This window comes from Crotalus tigris, unplaced genomic scaffold (genome assembly GCF_016545835.1).
Source record: "Crotalus tigris isolate CLP2741 ecotype Arizona unplaced genomic scaffold, ASM1654583v1 scf7180000017774.6281472, whole genome shotgun sequence".
In the NCBI taxonomy this organism is placed as follows: domain Eukaryota; kingdom Metazoa; phylum Chordata; class Lepidosauria; order Squamata; family Viperidae; genus Crotalus; species Crotalus tigris.
In genome coordinates, this window is record NW_024096625.1 from 5,851,969 (window position 1) to 5,872,366 (window position 20,398).

A 20,398-nucleotide genomic window follows, 5' to 3' on the forward strand; every position below is an offset into this window, starting at 1 on the left:
TGGTTGCTCTGGAGCAATATCCCATATTAGGTATAGTTTCTTCTAATACAGGTAATCCTTGATTTACAACAGTTCATTTAGTGACCGTTTGAAGTTACGACAACACTGGAAAAAAAAGAGACAACCACTTTTCACACTTACAACTATTGCATGGTCACATTCCTATGGTCACATAATGAAAATTCAGATGCTTGGTAACTGACCCCATATTTATGATGGTTGCAGGATCCCTGGGTCATGTGATTCCCTTTTGCTGACCTTCTGAGAAGCAAAATCAATAAAATACTTCTCCAAACTGTTAAGAAAGGGCCATATTTTTTTTTGCAAGGAACTCTTCTAGTCTTTAGAAGCTGTTTCTGCTTATCAATGTATGTGTAGACACAGTTACAGAGACAGCAAAGATTAATGTGCTTGCAGATATAGCCAAGAACAGTTTTCAAAGCAGCTGTAGCAGTCTTGCAAAAGTTACTAATACTCTACAAAGTACGTTTTTTAAAGGATTAGAGTTACCTGACAAAAAAATCAAAAGCTGCTGAAAGACTCAACATATAAGTGTATTAGGCCAATACGATCAGCTATGTTACTGTGATTTGCAAAACATGATAAAATAATTGAACTCTTTATGTTGAAGCCAAACAAATCATTTTATAACATATAGATAGTCCTCAACTTACAACAGTTCATTTAGTGACCATTCAAAGTTACAACAGCATTGAAAAAAGTGACTTATGACCATTTTTCACACTTACGACCGTTGCAGCATCCCCATGGTCATGTGATTTACATTTGGATGCTTGACAACTGACCTGCATTTATGATGGTTGCAATGTCCCAAGGTCATATGTGATTACCTTTTGTGACTTTCTGACAAGCAAAGTCAACGGGGAAGCCAGATTCACTTAACAACCGTGTTACTAACTTAACATCTGCAGTGATTCACTTAACAACTGTGGCAAGATAGGTGTAAAATGGGGCAAAACTCACTTAACTAATGTCTCACTTAGCAACAGATATTTTGGGCTCAATTGTGATCATAAGTCAAGAACTACCTGTACTTCTAAATAAAGGAAGACCATGAAAAGCATTCTTCATTGGTGCTGTGAATACATCCATTCTAAGACCCTCAATCAATAAAGGATCTCCTAAATATTCTAACATTTGCTAATGAAATACTAACATTTAGGCAGGTTTCAGGTGGATGACAGATCTGAACATGTAAATGACAGCAATAGCATTTATATACCGCCCCATAGAGCTTTACAGCACTCTCTGGGCAGTTTACAATGTATAAGCATTATTTGCATATTGCCCCCAACAACCTTGCTCCTCATTTTACTGACCTTGGAATAATGGAAGGCTGAGTCAACCTTGAAACCCATCAGGCTCAACTCCAGGCTATGGGCAGAGTTTGCTTGCAATACTATACTTTAAATACTGTGCCACCAGGGTTCCTAAATGATGAACTGGATGCAACTGCTGAGACGGTATTAGAAGGCATTCTTCAGGCCCCTTTGGCTATTTATGCTCAGAGAAGTCAGCCATTGTTGTTCCTTTTGGATTAACTGGATTATGCCTACTCTTACATTCATTCTCTTCTTATACTGCATGAGAAAGAAGCTAACTACTGATCACACAAAATGTTATCTGATTATTTCTTGACAGCCGGATGATGTTTTGGAAACATTTTGTCCTTTTTGTTTTACAGTGATTTATTCAATTTGAGCTTTACCTTAGATAGCAAATGAGTGCATACAATATAAAAGATAGTAAACTTAAGACAGAGTTCTACCACCAGTTGGGAGCTTTTTAGACAATATTTAGCTCGGTATTATACTAATATGTTGTATACCTCCAAAAAGAAAAGATTTGTGCAATATTTTACATGCTTTAATTCTATAGGCAAATTCATAGTATTTAATTAGCAAATTGATGACTAAGATATAGAAAGACCATAAAAAGTTAAGATTTATTCACACTTCTAACTCATTTTTAGCTATTTTGATAGATGGTGCTTTTTAAGGCCTTGGGTAAAAGTCATTCATTGTGTGGACTCCGAGGTTTAATTACAGATTTTAGACATTAGAAAATCCAAATAAACTGTCCTTAAGTAATTAAAGTCTACTGTTTCAAATACATGCTTTGAAAAAAATGGAAAGTCTTTGATTCTTGATCTTACGCTATTCCTTGATCACTCTATTTATATGCATGACATTAAATTTATTCACTATAAGAAATAAAAAGGAAGAGGATTAGAGATTGATGTAAACTAGCTGCCACATGAACTTATAGCTGGCTTAAGAAATTGTAGACATCTACTTACCCAAATGGATTCTAAAGCACTTTTTTTGTGTTTGAATCTAAAGCGCTAATGAAAAACCTGTCACTGCTGATTTTAGTTGGAAGAGAAAAGGCTTGAAGTCTTAGATGAAAGGAGCTGAAGGTTTTTTTATAACATTGCTTTGTTTTATCCGATACAACCAATTATAGTACTAGAAGAATAACGTACTGTATGTCATCTTTAATTCAAGGGAATCTTTTTATAATATTTAATACTAAGTAAGTTTCTTACAAGATACAGTAGATTTATCTAAAAATCTTTCAGAAAATTATTTCAGCTTTGAGCTTGATGAATTATATGAGATAAGGCATTTTGTTTAAACCTGTTTTAGCAAACATACAGGACCATGGTCCGTGATTGGTATTACATCCCCACTAAAATTGGTTCTCTAAATAATAATATTTTAAAATGGTTGTAGTGAAGTAGTAGGCAAACTAGTACATAATTTCATTTTTTTTTAGAAATCAGAATAGTGAATTGTATTAGTTTGTTGAACAAATTATATAAATTGATGCCATGTAAAAGAAATTAAATAATTTTCTGTTATTAACTGCTATATTTATTACCACACAAAAAAATCACAAAATCTTTCGCATCAGTGGTAATTGAGAAATTACTTAGACTGAGATATAACACAACAACAAAGAAGTTTGTAGTATCCTATGGGTAGGATAATTCCCTTTGGATGTGGTTACAATCTCCTAGCTATATTGTCAAGGATTTTTCTTATCAATTATTTTTTCTTAATCTGTCCAGGTTAAAGTTTGGGTAAAAAAATATTTGAAAATGGATATTTTAATGTTGGTATTTCTGCTTATTTGTGAACTTGTATTTACTTTTATTTGTGAATGTATATATCACAAATTTCTGGTATTTTTTCCCTTTTGTTTATTTGCATGTTGCCCTTATTATTTTTACAAATAACTGAAGGTGGAGAACATACCTAATACTCCTTCCTCCTCCAGTTTTCCCCACAATAACCATGTGAGGTAGGTTGAGTTGGGCTGAGAGAGAGGGATTGGCCCAACATTCTCCAGCTGGTTTTCATGGCTAAAGCAGGATTAGAATTCATAGTCTTCCACTTTCTAGTCTGGTGCCTTAACCCAAAGGTCTCCAAACTTTTGGGCACCAGTGACTGGTTCTGTGGAGAGAGTTTTTTCTGTGGACTAGAGGGTGCGTGGTTTTGTGTGCTGCCCGCATCCTGCGGATGAGGCTTTGTTTGTGCGGACCAGTTGCTGGCATGCTGTGGCCCGGTACTGGTCCACAGAACGAGGGTTGGGGACCCTTAGATTAACCACTAAAACAAATTGGCTCTCTCATTACTTTTGTTTTCCTTCTTTGGATAATTGCAAGTATTCAGGGTGATTTAAAAAGGGATAAAGGAGAAAAAAAACATGTTTATATGCTCGTTGAGTGGGCATTGAATTGACCTATACAGTTAAATGTGAAGCTCTTGGTGCTGTCTGAGCTTGGTTGTTTGCTAGCATGCATTTCATTATCCAGCATCATCAGACAGTTGTTATTTAGTTGGATAATGAATTGTCTGCAAGCAAACACCCAAGTTCAGACTGTACCAAAAGCTCATAATTCAACTCCGAGCTGCAGATATTTATCTTTTCTATTGGAACTGTTCAATGTATTGTGATTGTCACACTGGATCACGCTGTAGGTTGATTAGATCTGGCACTGACTGAATAAAGAAATGCTTCAATTTCATTGATTACATGGCAACTCTGAACCAAGCAGATGTCATTTGCCAGAAAGGGAATCTTAATAATTTACAGCATAATAGTGCGTGTATAGAATTCCACTCTTGATATCTACCTTTAAATCTGATTGTACCTTCTTTTGCAATTCCCAGGGAACTGGATGCTAAAGTAAATTACAGTTCAGTTCTTTTAATCATCTTGTATTGTGTGAATATGCTTTATTTCTGAGCTGCAGCCTGATTCCAATACATTGATGTATATTTTATACATATAAGCAAACTGAGTACTGTGTCAGAGACTGTGGGATTTTAAATTGGTACATTAGATGTATAGGCACCCACAAATTTAATTCAAAATATATTCAAAATGTGGAGGCATTTAGGAGCTTGGGAGATTGCTGCATCTATTCAGAAGTAAAGTTTTGTTTTTTAAATCCTGTGCATCTGAATGAACTATTTGGTGCCAAATAGTTTTATCAGGGCTGTGCAAATCCTTTAAAATAGCTATGCCTTTTCCACACAGCTATTTTAAACACTACATGCCCATATAGTGTCACGTGATATGAAATATTTATTTTGAAGGATTGCTCAGATAGTAGTATTGCTGATTGAATGTAATAGCACAATTGTAATCTTTATGATACTTATCCAAATACTAGGTGAAATTATTTATAGATAATGAGACTGTACTTGTGCTATTAGAAAGTTTGTGTGTCATCAGTAAAATTTAAGGTTAAAAAAGAATTTTAATAAATTGGTCCTTATTTCTGCTTCTGGCTTTGCCAATAATATGGCAGTGTGACTTATCTTAATAGTGTCAATCTTATCTAGATTCTGATTATTTCTGAGTTTGAAGTTCTTCCATAAAGAATAGAAATCCTTTTTTTTCTTTTCATGTTGTTTTATATAATGTTATTAATTAAATTATGTTTAATTATATTTAATTTAGTTATTATAATCACTGATTACAGAGTTCTCTTGGTTTGAGATGTATATGAAATTTGACAAATATTGCAATTTAATCCAAGTATATTAAAACAATTATGAGCCTATCTAAATCTCTGTATGTGAGTTGCATATGTGAATTAAAATGTATATGATTGTTAGTAAACTTATATGGAGAAAAACCCAATTGTCTTTTTTGAGACAGTATTGTCATTCTGTCAGCATTTTATAGATAAAGGTTGGTTTCAATCTAGTTTTCAGAGACGCAAGCATTCACATCTATAGTCCACAAATTGCACTGAATGGTGTATTGATACTGTAATGACCAAAACCCAAATTATTTACCTATTATCAGTATATAGTTTCATCCAGATGTATTGAGGAGAGACATTGTATATTTTTAATATAAAGAGTTTCATAGTAGTCTCATACTAGAGTGCAGATTTTGTCTGGGTTGAAGTCTGCTGTTGTAAGACTATTTCAAATAGAATAGATGTGCAGGATAATTGAGAACAGATAGTCCTCAACCTATGACCACATTTGAGCCCAAAATTTATACTGCTAAGTGAAACATTTGTTAAGTGAGTCTTGCCCCATTTTACCACATATCTTGCTACAGTTGTTAAATGAATCACTGCAGTTGTTAAATTAGTAACACAGTTGTTAAGTGAATATGGTTTCCCTATTGACTTTACTTGTCAGAAGGTCACAAAAGGTGATCATATGACACAGCAATAGTCATAAATGTGAATCAATTGTCAAGCATCCAAATGTAAATTACATGACCATGTCGTAAGTCACTTTTTTGGTGCTGTTGTAACTCTGAACAGTAACTCTGAACAGTCCTCTGAACACTAAGCAAACTATTGTAAGTCAAGGACTACCTGAATAAGAATTTCAAAATGTGTTCTGCTTTCTTTGCATCTTCTTAAAAACACCGTGGAAATATCCAAGGGTAATGGAAAATGGATATAATAAAAGAAGTAAGCTAAAAAATTGTAAATGCTATCCCCATTAAATGTCATGATGATGGTCCTTTGGATTATGAAAATGTTAGAATGGCCCTCAGAGTGGTTGAGCCTCAAAATAAAGGCCATTGAAAAATTTAAATAATTAATTGAGACATTTAGGAGTATTGGAATATTGCATCTTCCATATCAGATCAATTGCCTTGAAGTTGTCATTACCTCTTTCTAAAGCAGTGGTTCTCAACCTGTGGGTCGGGGCCCCATTTGGGGTTGAACGACCATTTCACGGGGGTCGCCAAGCAACGCAGTCCGCCATTTTTTCCCCCTTTTCCTTAGCTGTGCTACTCCCTTTTATTCTATTAGCTTTTGAAAGCCAATAGAATAGACTCTCTTGAATAGAGTCTAGTTCTATTGGCTTTCCAAAGCCAATAGGAATTGTCCAGGCTGTCTCTGCCCTGCTGAGCCCGCCAAAAGTCCCATTCTGCAAACGGTGCTGCACCAGTTGAGTAGTCCTCGACTTACGACCAGTTGGGGGTCCCGGCATTAAAAAGGTTGAGAACCACTGTTCTAAAGCATTCAGTTAAACATTTGAAGGAGGAATGGCTATTCCCCATGGTTCTTGGTCCTTTACTTTTTGGTGATATTGCAATTAATCAGAGATAGTTGAACATTAACATGACATTCCCACTGAAAAGTTCTAGTTATGTGTACAAGTACAATTTTCTTTGTTAATTAAAACAAATTTGCTGGCTTGATATGTGACCTTCATTTATATATTTTAATGTTCCTGTGCTTAAAATACTGCATGAACTGTTTTAAGAGAGAAATCATTGGAAAAGAGATATGCTTTGTTTGAAATTCAACATATATATCATCATTTATATTAACCACCATTCCAAGTTGGAGCAAGTTGCATGTATAAATATAATAGATTGTAGAACATGTATCTTTTCATCTTTCCACTATTTATAGATGGTGACTGAGAATTTTCAAAGCTGCAAGGAATCTTTTTGGGCTTTGAAAAGGCCAGCTTACTTGACTCATCATATATAAAAATACTGCAGGATATAAAAATAATGAATACACTAAATAACAGAACAAAACCTTACTTTTAAGCAGAGAATACAACTCAGTTACTGTGTTCATTGTGCCATTTGTTTCAGTGTTTCCAGTGTTTTCTGTACTCAAAGGTTTTTAGAACAAAGATTTTCTTGTTTCTGATGTTTCTGTGAAAAATAAAAGACTATATTCATTTCCCTCTCAAAGCATGTGAAAGATGACAAAGTTAAAAAAGCATCCCTTTGCAATGTTACCATCCATTTCTTCCATCTGAAAATGTCTATACATAGGTTTTAAATGTAACCACCTTTTTGCAGATCATTATCTAATTTTGTCACTCAACACACACACATAGACACACACACACACACAAACATATATATATAATTGCATGCTTTTCAAATCTATGTTCTGGTTTATATTGTTCAAAGTGAGTAATCATCAAAAGAAAATTCTCAGATTGCTCAAAAATTTAGTAATTCAATAAAGTTATGATTTCTTTCTTGGTTTATGTAGCCTTATCATCAGAATTTGGACTGATATATTGACTGTATTACTGTCTGTTTATTTATTAAATGTATTTGCCTCTCTTCTTGTTTTGAAATGACTCTAGAGACAGAACTGGAATTTCAGTCCCTTTTTTATTTAAATCTTTTAGAGTCAAAGTGTTAAATGAAATAGATCCATTTATTTTATTTTGGACTTTCTTTAAAAAAAGACATAAAATTGTTCTATTGTATTTTAGAAGCTTGCTATCAAGCTTTGTTGGTGTGAGTTTTGGGGATTCCAGGACTATGTTTGCAATCATGTTGCAATTTTGCTCTTTCTGGTTTAAGGATTGGTAGCATATATATATATATATATATATATATATATATATATATATATATATATATATATATATATATATATATATATATATATATATATATCTCCATATCCCTTTTCTTGTCAGGTTTCTTGCACTTCTTTTTTTTTTTTTAACCAATCATCATTATTTTAGATTGTTACTAGCTCTGTTAGAAGTACGTTAAAAACTTCAAAATCCCATTTCTGCTGTCTTGATCTGTGTGGCCCTTCAGATGCAACAATTTTTACTCAAACAAGGTTGGTTTTCGCACATAAAGTATTACTCCCTGATAATTGCTGAAAACAATGGGACTTGAAATACATGCAAGTCATTGAACTGAATATTTTAATACTTTTAACTACAAGAGACTGCTGAGGAATATGTATTAGAGAAATGAGTGCATATTAATTTTCAGCATTATAGTTAATCCAGTAAAGGGTTAGCCATATGTCTTGCTATATATTTTTGAAAGTGTAAACTAAGAGGTTTACAATTTTCCTTGGAGTGAAAAAGGAAGAAGAGCATAGGCTTGCAGATGTTATCTAATTAATTATAGTGAAAAGTTTAGCAGTAGTGATTCTGAAGTAAGTTTATATTTAAGTCTTCAAATTTAGTCAGCCCTATATACTGCATATTGCTCTAATCTGTTACAACTGATATTTCTTTTTGCTACTTTATATGGCAAAACTGTAGAAAAAAGAGGTTGTACATTATTATTTATGCTTGTACTCCCCAGACTATGAAATAAATACATGTCTTGTTCACAAATGACTAACTGCAATATATCAGTTTTAAAGTGTTGGTGAAATTAAATCACAAAATGTATTTCTGAATTAAGTATGAATTATCTGAATTATCAATTGCATAAGCAATACTTCTAAGTAAACATCATACAGTGGTGCATACTGGAGATCCTACCTCTTTAAAGATAGAAATGTAACTTGACTGACATAAGAATAAAAGAGTTCTTTCATGAAGGTGTAGCATTGATCAATTGCCTAGAGCAGATGTCTGAAGGGAACAATGAAGAGTGCATAGTGGGTTTTTTCACAATAATACTGTGCTTTTCCTTTCTGAAATTGTAGTTCTAACAGTTGTGAATTGTCTCTGGCTGCTAAAATTTATCTTGCTTGCATCTGTGGGTAAGAAAGCACATTTATTTTATTATTCCCTTTAATGCAGTATCATCATGAGCCTGCAATTTAAATTGTCACTGTATTCTTATCTAATAATAATAATAATAATAATGATAAAGTTGGAAGGGACCTTGGAGGTCATCTAGTCCAACCCCCTGCTCAGGCAGGAAACCCTATACCATTTTGGACAAATGGCTATCCAGTTTCTTCTTAAAAACTTCCAGTGTTGGTGCATTCACCACTTCTGGAGGCAGGTTGTCCCATTGGTTAATTGTTCTAACTGTCAGGAAGTTTCTCCTTAGTTCTAGGTTGCTTCTCTCTTTGGTTAGTTTCCACCTGTTGCTTCTTGTCCTGCCTTCAGGCTCTTTGGAAAATAGCTTGACTCCCTCTTCTTTATGGCAGCCCCTGAGATATTGGAACACTGCTATATGTCCCCCCTCATCCTTCTCTTCGTTAAATTAGACATACCCATTTCCAGCAACCGTTCCTTATATGTTTCTCAACATATTTTTTACATCATGGTGACCAAAACTGGATGCAGTATTCCAAATGTGGCCTTACCAAGGCATTGTAAAGTGGTATTAATACTTCACATGATCTTGATTCTATCCCTCTGTTAATGCAACCTAGCACTGTGTTGTTTTTTTTTTTTTGGCAGCTGCAGCACACTGCTGGCTCATATTTAAATAATTGTCTGAGATCCCTCTCACACTTACTACTATTGAGCAAGGTACCCCCTATACTATACTTGTATATTTGGTTTTTCTTGCCTAAATGTAGAACCTTACTTTTATCACCATTGAATTTCATTTTGTTAGATAGTGCCCAGTGTTCAAGTCTGTCCAGATCCTCCTATATCCTAAGCCTGTCTTCTGTAGTGTTGGCTATTTCTGCCAGCTTGGTGTCGTCTGCAAATTTGATGAGTTCCCCATCTATCCCCTAGTCCAGATCATTGATGAAGATGTTGAAGAGCACTGGGCCCAGAACAGAGCCCTGGGGCACCCCACTACACACTTCCCTCCATGTAGATGCGGTTCTATTGAGGACCACACGTTGAGTACGGCCGGTTAGCCAGCTACGGATCCATCTGGTGGTGATGCTATCTAACCTGCATTTTTCTATCTTCTCAAGTAGTAGGTTGTGGTCTACTTTGTCAAATGCCTTACTGAAGTCCAAGTAAATTATATCCACAGCATTCCTCTGATTCACTAATTTCATCACTTGGTCAAAGAATGCAATAAGATTTGTCCAGCATGATCTGTTTTTGACAAACCCGTGCTGGCTTTTAATAATGACTTTGTTTGCCTGTAGATGTTCACTGATTCATTGTTTGATTATCTTTTCCAGAATCTTCCCAGGTATTGAGGTCAGGCTGATAGGTCTGTAATTTCCTGGATCCATTTTTTCCCCTTTTTTGAAGATGGGAACTACACCAGCTCTTTTCCAGTCCTCTGGTAGTTCCCCAGTGCTCCAGGATCTTTGAAAAATATAGTTCAGTGGTTCTGAGATCACATCTGCCTGTTCCTTAAGAACCTTCGAGTGTAATCCATCTGGTCCTAGTGATTTGAACTCGTCTAGGCTGGACAGGTGTTCACTTACCATTTTCTTGCCTATCTTAACTTGTATTTCTATTTTGTCTTTTATGGCACTATTTTTGATAGGTTGGTCTGTTTTTTCCCTTTGTGTAAAGACAGATGCGAAAAACGAATTAAATAGTTCTGCTTTCTCCCTGTTGCTTGTCACCTTCTTGCCACTTTCACCCACTAGTGGACCAATCATTTTCTTGTTTTTTACATGTTGAAAGAAGCTTTTTTTGTTAATTTTGACTTTGGTTGCAAGCCTTAGTTCATTTTGAGCCTTAGCTTTCTTCACTTCGTCTTTGCAGGCTCGGGCTATTTGCTGATATTCTGATTATGTGTCCCTCTTTCCACTTTCTATATTTGTCCTTTTTATCTTTCAATTGATCAGAGAGTTCTTTATGCAGCCATGCTGGTTTCTTTTGAGAGCTGTTATTTTTCCTCTTTGTTGGTATTGTGCTAGACTGGGCCTTTATTATCTCACTTTTCAAAATTTCCCAAGCCTCTTGAGTTGTTTTCCCCTGGAGGATTCTCATCCATGGAATCCTTCCCAAACCCTCTCTAAGTTTATTGAAATTAGCTCTCTTGAAGTCCAAGACTCTAGTTTGATTGTGTTCTATTGCTTGTGCTTCCATAATGTTGAATTCCAAATAAATACAAATAAATATTTTATTATACTTCCATATTTCTAAAGGTTATCTCTGACAATTATGCATTATGCACCATTATGATACATTTGCATTTATCTGGCTTACCATTTCATGTTATTGATAATAATTGCATTTCAGATCCTTTCATTTAAAGCAGAAAATAAACTGAAATAGAAATAAGACCTTTTAAAACAAAAAAAAGTCCTGTTTTCTTTTCTAACATTTGCTTAGATACTGGTGGGAAGAGAATCATTATATTGGAAGATAGCTATGCAGACAAAGATGGTGAATAGAAGAACATTAAAGAGCAAAGAAAAAAAACTTCAGAGGACATTTAGCTAAGAAAGATATTTTTTAAAAAAGCCATTCTTCCTAGAAAGGAAGCAAAGTGTATTGCCTTATTCCAGTGATGGCGAACCTTTTAGAGACCGAGTGCCCAAAAACTGGCCCTGCCCCCACTCCATCCCTCTGCTCCGCTCCCACTCCACTCCCCCATCCCTCCCGCCTGCCCACAGGACCACTCACCGCCTCCAGGGCCCGCCGCAGATTGCCCAGGCAGCCCAGCAGCGCTATGGCGGCCACATCCTCTGCCCGCACCCTGCAGCATCAACTGCATGATGGGGTGTGAGGGTAGAGTCTTGTCTGCGCTACCTGGCTGCCATGTCCTTGGCTGCGCTGTTCCATGTGGGCTACGCTCGAGGGCAACTCTCCTTCAGGGGGGCTGATGGAGAGGAGGGGGTCGCAGGAGGAGGCAAGGCTGGGGCAATGACACGTGTGCCCACAGAGAGGGCTCCGAGTGCCGCCTCTGGCACCTGTGCCATAGGTTCGCCACCACTGACATATAAACTAGGCCACGGGTGTCAAACTTGTTACGTCACGTGATGTGTTGTGATGTATCATGACTTTTTTCCCATTGCTAGCAATGGGGTGGGCGCAGTTTTGGCATGACACATCTGGTCCACAGGCCGGCAGTTTGACATCCCTGATCTAGGCTGTTTATTCCCTTCCTAGGCTTTTGATTCTGTCTTTTAAATGGTATGCAAAGACGTTTATTTCTGTGTGTCCACTGATACCTGATTTGTCTGAAAGCCAAGCTACCACAAATTCCTTAGCGGTTTTAGATTTGGCTTGATCTCTAAATTTCTGATTGAAACTGTGGTTGAGCCTATATGTTGCAGAAATGGAGTTTTCATTATGTTTTTCTGTTGCCAGATAATGTTTATGGATACAGTCTTGGCAATCTTCTACCTTTCTGTCCCATGTAGTGATTGTTACAGTATTGCATTGTTACATTGTATGGGGGAAATTACTCCTGTTTTTTCTTCTTTGAGATTGGGTTTCTGTATTTCTTAAGGCATAAGCAATATTCTTGTTTCAGTACTATGTGCAAGTAGATGAAAATATAGATTGAAATGTATGTAAGAGCATCCTTTTTAAAAAAAATTCTCTTCCTCTCCTTTCCTTTCCTTTCCTTTCCACATTCTGAGAATCACTCCCACTTATTGGAAGAGAATATGACTTTCTCTTTCAAAATGCTAATTAGGAAATCCTGAAAGTTAAACCTCCTGAGGTCTTATTATCCAGCCAATTTCACGCATGCATGTTGAGTTCAGTTGAAACAGGAATGTGCAAAATGATGTGGAAATTGGAACCATGGAGTTTCATGGCTACAGTGTAGCGTACTTTCCATTTGAACAGTGAATGCCTTTTCATTCTTTAAACTAGAAACCTCTCTTTGAAATCAGTAGGATTGGTGAGGCTGTGAAAATAGCACAGGCTTAATACATTTTTTCTTCTTACCTATTATCAGATTTTAAATTTTGCTGATTGAAATAATTCGATAGGATGTATAGATAGATTGCAATCATCAACAATTGGTTTCATTTTGGTTAGATAGATAAGTAACATCATATATGCTGGTCAGACTGCAGCCAGTATAAACCATTAGTAAAAATATTGATTTCTTTATCTTAGGAGTAGTAAAAATTTGAGATTTTACTTGCAAAATAATTCTTATTCTTGTAGCATACAGTATGTGACCAAAAATTGATTCATGTATATATTTTTTAAAACATACGATCAGATCCCTTTCCCTTCCCTTCTTAATAGCATTTATTATAGTTTACAAAGGTCTTTGGTCTGATGAATTGATCCATTTGATCTGTTCCTGCTTTTAATGTTTGTTTAATTGTTTATTGTAAAGACCACCATTGGTATGCATATACTGTTTTATATTTAATGACTATTCTAGTTGTACAGGTAGTCCTTGACTAACAGTCATTCATTTAGTGATTGTTCAAAATTACAATGGCATTCAAAAAAGTAACTTACAACTATTCCTCACGCTTAATGATCGTTGCAGTATCCCCATGATTATGTGATCAAAATTTGGGTGCTTGGCAACCAGACTGTATTTATGACTGTGGCAGCATTCTGAAGTCATGTGATCCCCATTTGCAACCTTTTGCACCTGGCTTCTGACAAGCAAAGTCAGTGGGGGAAGCCAGTTTCACTTAACAACAACTTTACTGCAGCAATTCACTTAACAACCAGGTCAAAAAAGGTTGTAAAATTAGGTGCGAGTCACTAAACAACCACCTTGCTTAGCAACCGAAATTTTGATCTCAATTGTGATCATAACTTGAGGACTACCTGTATTTTCAATTTTGGTCAAAGCAAAGTAGAATACAGAATATAGGTGTAATCAGAACAACAGTATACTTTACAGTTAATAACTTAGAAAGTAAAAATATTTTGGAAAGTTAAGACATTTAAGAGCAAATTAGGAATGTGGGTATGATGAATGCAAAGAAAGTTTGCTGGAAAGGTAAAAAGTAACAGGATTTGGTTAATATAAGTTAGATTTATTTTATTTTATGTCATCTTTAATTTCTTTGGCTTTCTATTCTTCCTAACTTTCTGTGCTTTGAATAACTTCGTTAGTTGAAAAGGAATAGGATATTTTTATGTTTTCAGAAGTATGGATACAATTGGGATTTTATTTTATTTTAATGGTGTTAAAATATGGATTATGCTATGATATCTAGGTATTTTTCATTCAAAGTGGCTAGAAATTCTACTGATTTTCAGCAATCAAAATACCTCATTTTCACAAGAGAGCCAGTTTGATGTTGTGGTTAAGATGCTGGTCTTAAAACCAGGAGACTATAAATTCTAGCCCTCTCCCTTTAGGCATACAGGCAGCTGGGTGTGCCTTTTGATCAGTCATTCTTTCTCTCTCTCAACCAAGCCCACCTCACTGTGTTATTCTGAGGAAAAAAGGGGGAGAAAGGAACACTGCATAACATAAGTTTGCCACCTTGAGTTACTTATAAAGTAATAAAGGCAGGAGAAAAATATAATAAATAAATAAAATAAATTTCACTGACATGACAGGCTATTGTAAACAATACAGGTTGATGTAGGATCCAATCTGAGTTGGTCACCGGGAGGAGAGGTTTTGTCTTCCAAGCTTTCAGACTTATGCTGGAACCCATCCCCAGGGAACGTCTCTCTTGCAGAGTGTGTGGTATTTATAGCGCCTATTGTATGTGTCTTTTTAGATGTTGATTGGGGTGTGTTGATGGTTGGCTTTTTAATACAGGTTGATCATCGCTGCTTACTAATCTAAGTCCAGTTAAATTTAGTGGAGCTTCCTTTTGAGTGGGTGCACACAATGCCGTATTTCAAGTTATCTTGCAATGAAGTACATTACCTTTTGTAAAGTATTTAAAAAGCTGAAATCAATTTTATATGTCAGTGATGGCGAACATTTTTAGAGAGCGAGTGACTAAACTGCAACTTAAAACCTATTTAGGCATCGTTGGGTGCTGGGTGGGTGTGGCCATTGGCTGGGTGTGGCCCGTTGGCTAGGCATGGCTGTGATGGTAACGGCAGACTGGGTGGGACTAAAAAGTTCGATCAATCAATTTCAACTTTGCAAGATCTTTTTTTTTCCTGCAAGAAGTTGAAGTTGACTGATTGATTGAACCCCCCCCTTTTTTTTTTTTTTTTTGCACAAGGCGGCAGAGGCCTAAAGCGAAAAGGTTTTATACAACCCAGCTGAAGACCTAGGAATGAGGTGACCGCATGCGTGCCCACAGAGAGGGCTCTGAGTGCCGCCTCTGGCACCCATGCCATAGGTTCGCCAACACTGTTATATGTGCTGTAGCAATTCCTTTTTCAGTAGAAATTATCTCTTGTATATTGTTTTGGGAGACCCATATCCTTTTGAAGCTCATATCCATTTGAACTACATCCTGGTCATGTAGAATCTAACAAAGATATTTATAGATTGCAAAAATACTAATATAACAAAATAGAAGAGTATTCATTCATATAAATTGTGTGGTCTTCCACTTTGGACTGTCCCATATGTGGTTCTTGGTTAAATTGGGATACAGACATTAATTTGATTTTCAGAATTATAAATTTGTTTTATTTTAGTAAAATAGTTTTTATTTTAAGATTTATATATTTATCTTTAAATATTTATCTGAAACTTTGCTCTTATATTTATTGTGACTTTCTTACTGTCATAGTTTGAGCTTTATTAATAATATGCTTTAAAATTGATTATTATTTTCTTCTTTGTTTGTAGAAACTCTTCTGGATGACTTCCTTCTTACATACACAGTCTTCATGACAACAGATGACTTGTGTCAAGCTCTGCTGAGACAATATCCTTCTCTGTAGAAGAATAGGGAACCAGTCACTCAGGCCTCATTGTTTCTAATGATCTTTATAAGTTACATATAAGGCAAATTTGCCCCTATTAATGAGAATTTATTAATCATTGCAGTAGATATGTCTATGCTTATATCTCAGTTTTCATAGATGGAAAGACAGATTTAGGATTATAAAATAATTTACTTCCATTCCCAATAAAAACCGGTAATAATAGGCTCTTTTAATCGATGATACCACTTCCTTTAATCAGCTTACAGGGATATAGTACAGCTATTACTTTAATTTTCAGCATAGCCTAATAGCATTTGAGAATTTCACTGGCAGTGCTATATGAAGTATAGTTTTAGTTTAATAATTTGAGATCACTGGTTATATTCAGAAATTATTTATTAATCAAATTTATATGCCACCCATCTCACTGTATAAGTCATTCTGAATGGCTTATACTGATTCTCAGCGGCTTACAATTATATTTAATTATGTTTGTGTTTTATTTATTGTTATAATTTCTGTACTAAAAGAAAAAAATAAGATAACCTAGATGATTACTTAATTCTGTTGTAATATTTGGGAAATTGCAATCCCTTGCAATGTTTTCTTTATCCAGATATAAGATGGGAACCTTCTATCCTGATCTTGGAAGATGGAATAGAAATGTAAAAAAAAGTATTAATAAATGTAGTAACTATAAATAAAAGATGGGGAAAATAGAACAAGTTTAGAATTTATTTTTAAAAAATATGTAAATGAGAAATGCTACTATCTTTTGTATTTTAACCTTACCTTAACCTTTACATAGTTCCTTCCATCCATTACTTAGTATGTAAGAAAGAAATTTTGTTGTATACTAAATTTTACCTTCTGTTAAGAGACACTTTCACATTCAGTATTACTTAGTATATAACAATGTTTTAAAATTATTACTGAATAAACCTTACATACAAATGAACATTTGATTTTTTTCATTATATTTTAAAGTTTCATCAGAATTAAAGCTGCTTACATAAATTGCAAAAATTGTATATTCAGACAACAGTGAAAATTTTTGTTGTTTTTGAGATTTCACCTTAATTTATCTCCACTTATTGTGCTAAGAACCATCAAGACAAGGATGAAATTGTTGATGTTCCCTGTAGAAAGCGAAAAGTCTTGCATTTGGTGTCACAGTGGACTTCACTCTACAAAGATTGGTTGCATGAAGATGAGCATTTGAAGCAATTTCTTAAGGTATGTTTATCTAGATATTTTCTGTACAATACAGTAATTATAATTTTTTTAAAAAAATCCAAAAATGTACCTTAATCTCTGCAACCTGTAATCAGTGTTGGGATTCAAATATGTGAACAACCAGTTCTCTGTTGGATGTGCTTCCAGAAATCCATTCTGGGCCTGGGCAACAAAAAATTAGCTACCAGTTCTGCCGAACTGGCTGAATCCCACCACTTCCTGTAATGGTATATTTGAGTTACGCACACTTACTGGATATAGGATCAGCATTTATAATGTAGTATCTCCTAACATTCTCTGGGTGCTTCTAAATGAAGAGTACATAGCCTACAAATAATTGCTCTTCTGTTACGATCTAAAAGTGCACAATTAACTGTGATTCCAGAATTCAGAGGAACTGGTGTTCTAATAATGCATTTATACATTACATATGTAATGTCCATGGAGTGGTCATGAAATCCTTTACTTTTCTTAATTTTTCACAATTATATGAAAGGTGGAAAAGGGGATTGTAACCTTATATAAAAAAAGAGGATTAAGATGGAGTAATAAATCTTGACCTGTTGTGGAAAGTACATAGATGATAAAATAGTTGTCATAAAATTTAATAAATTATGTTCCATTAAATTAATAACAACTCTTAGCAACCATGTATATAGATTTTCTCCCCAAAAAAACTTTTTGTCACCAACCTGCCCACTATTATAGCCTTCCTCAGAGAGTCTCCTGAGTATTTCCTTTTGTGTTGGTAGGTGATTCTAAAAGGCGGAAGCTGTCTATCGCTTTGGTGTTTTTATTGTTAGTTGTCAGGCTGGTTTCTTACTTGATCTTCTTTATACTTAATCTGGAGCATTCAAATCACTTGTATTGTCATCATCCTAGCACAATTATTGAGTCCCTTCCTCCAATTTTAAAGCAATATTAATCTTTCTCTAATTCAGCTTCCCTCAATATATGTTTTTTTTTGTAAAAAATTTTATTTTCAACTTTATAATACATAACAATCTTACAAATACTTCAGATAAAAAATAAAACAAATTGATACAAACCACATTCGGTCTTGCCCGCCCATTTCCCCCCAAACCGCATCAATATATGTTTTGTATGTAGGTTGAATAAATGAATAAATAAAACTACACAGCAGTCTTTCACTTCTTTGCCAATTTACAGTGAGTCTTTTACACCATGATGCTTTTTGATTGTGCTTTATGTGAGAACACTGAAATGTTCTGGGATTCTCATTTTCTTAAGAACAGTTCATATCTTAGTATAGTCAATACTGAAGATCTTTCTATAATCAACAAAGCACATAATGACTATTTTTAAGTACTCTTTTGAAAGGTTTTATTTTCAGTTATTCAGCATATATCAGCAATAAGGTAACTAAGATACTGCCTTTCAAGATAACTAATATTGACTGGTGGTTGTGTCCCTTCAAGTCAGTTTTTGATTCCTGGCCACTGCCTGCACTAGTGCCTCAGTTTTCTTGGCAAGGATATCTGGAAGTGGTTTGCCATTGCCTTCTTCCTAGGGTTGAGAAAAAGTGATGGGCCCAATGCTACTGAACTCACTTCATGCCTAAAGCAGACTTGAACTCATTCTCTGCATTAAACCACTACACTACACTGGCTCTAAAAAAAACCTTTAAAAATCCTCTTTCCAACATGAAAATCTTAACATGAAACATTTGTAAAAAAAACCTTTAAAAATCCTCTTTCCAACATGAAAATCTTAACATGAAACATTTGTGAAGTATTGCTTTAACTGGATTACCGCAAAGCTGTAGCATATATTTTTTGATTCTTTCTCTTCCCCCTTTTCTCTCAACTTCTTCTTTCCTTAGACAATATATAGAAATGTGTTAGATGATGTGTATGAGTACCCTATATTGGAGAAAGACCTGAAAGAATTTCAGAAATTACTTGGAATGCATCGTCGTCAGTAAGTTTTTTATATTTCTTCCTTTAAAGAGTTATAATTAGTTTTTTTGCTAATTATAATGGTTTTTTTGTGAATAAATAATATCAAGTGGTCTGATTTTAAGTATTTAATGTTTGTATAGGCTAGCTTTGGTTTTGTATAGTTTGTAAGGGAATAACTTGAAAGAATAGGTTTGATACACAAATTATTATTGCAATCTAGTAGTCCATTCTTACTAGTAATGTAAAAAGGTTTGTTAGAGAGCTATTGGATTAGTTTTTATGTAGGCAAGAGTTTTGTGTAAACAAATGCTATAAATATTATTCCTACCAATGATTACTGTCACAACAATTGTTGTTATAGATTATTAGCTAATAACAATGTATAGTAATAAGTGATATAATTAGTCATATATAATAGTAACATAGCTAGAGTCAGTGTGGTGTATTATTAAAAGTGTTGAATTAAATGTGTGAAGATCCAACTTCTAGGCCATTAGATTCTATGCCCCTTTTTAGTGGAGATCTAAACCAATACTAAAAGCATTTTTATTAGAAAAATGAATAACATACATATTTTTTTCTTTTAGCACAGTTGATGAATATTCACCTCATAAAAAGGTAATATGAAAATATGGTAAAATTATTTGTATTCTAATTTAGTAACTTCATTTTTCTTTGCCTTTGATTCTTTTAATTAATGAAAACAAACAGCCAAAATAAATAAATAGGCAAGCTACACTTTTCTGCTGGCATTATTAAAACTGTTTGCTAATGATGTGGCTCTGCTTCCAACCATAGAAACAAAGAGAAGATGCTTGTAGCAAAATTAACGGGTAGTTTGTTTGCATGCATTGTGGAGAAGCCAAGTAATATTTCTTGCATATTGAATGCAACTGCTAGGAGTAATGACAGAAAGAAAGAGTATATTCCAGTATGTCTTTACCTGTGTAAGTAATGTATTCCCAAATTTAGAGAAATTAATGTTTAAGTGTGTTCTTGACAGAAAATTTTATTTATGTATTTATGTAGAAAATTTACATGGCCTCCCAACGCATTCCTAGTGATTTTGGATAGCTTACAAAAAAAGCCAATAAATCACTTGATAAGTTCCATATCACTTTGGGGTCCCCGGCCTATTGGCAGAACCATATCTTCAGGGTTCAAAGTCTTATCTCTACAAGGACAATGTTCTGGGGGGGAGGAGAGGGGAGCCATCAGGGAGAAGGCTTTCTGATTTCACTAGATGGAGGGGGCTCATAATATTCTGATTTCACTAGAAGAGGGGGCTCATAATATTCCCTGCTTCCTTGCACTGATGAATTGGGTAAA

General features: G+C 34.8%; 1 protein-coding gene across 4 annotated transcripts in view; it reads left to right on the top strand.

Moving 5' to 3' along the window:
• RAPGEF5 (Rap guanine nucleotide exchange factor 5) overlaps positions 1 to 20,398 on the top strand; it is a 136,089-nt gene that overhangs the window by 79,182 nt on the left and 36,509 nt on the right. For all 4 annotated transcript variants that reach the window (XR_005556506.1, XM_039342130.1, XM_039342131.1 and 1 more), the window contains 4 exons: positions 15,832 to 15,910; positions 17,003 to 17,147; positions 18,991 to 19,088; positions 19,657 to 19,687. Coding sequence is in view for 3 of the 4 variants with exons in the window: in XM_039342130.1 (XP_039198064.1) it covers positions 15,832 to 15,910; positions 17,003 to 17,147; positions 18,991 to 19,088; positions 19,657 to 19,687 (353 nt within the window). In the remaining variant the exon portion in view is untranslated. The remainder of the gene's footprint in view (positions 1 to 15,831; positions 15,911 to 17,002; positions 17,148 to 18,990; positions 19,089 to 19,656; positions 19,688 to 20,398) is intronic.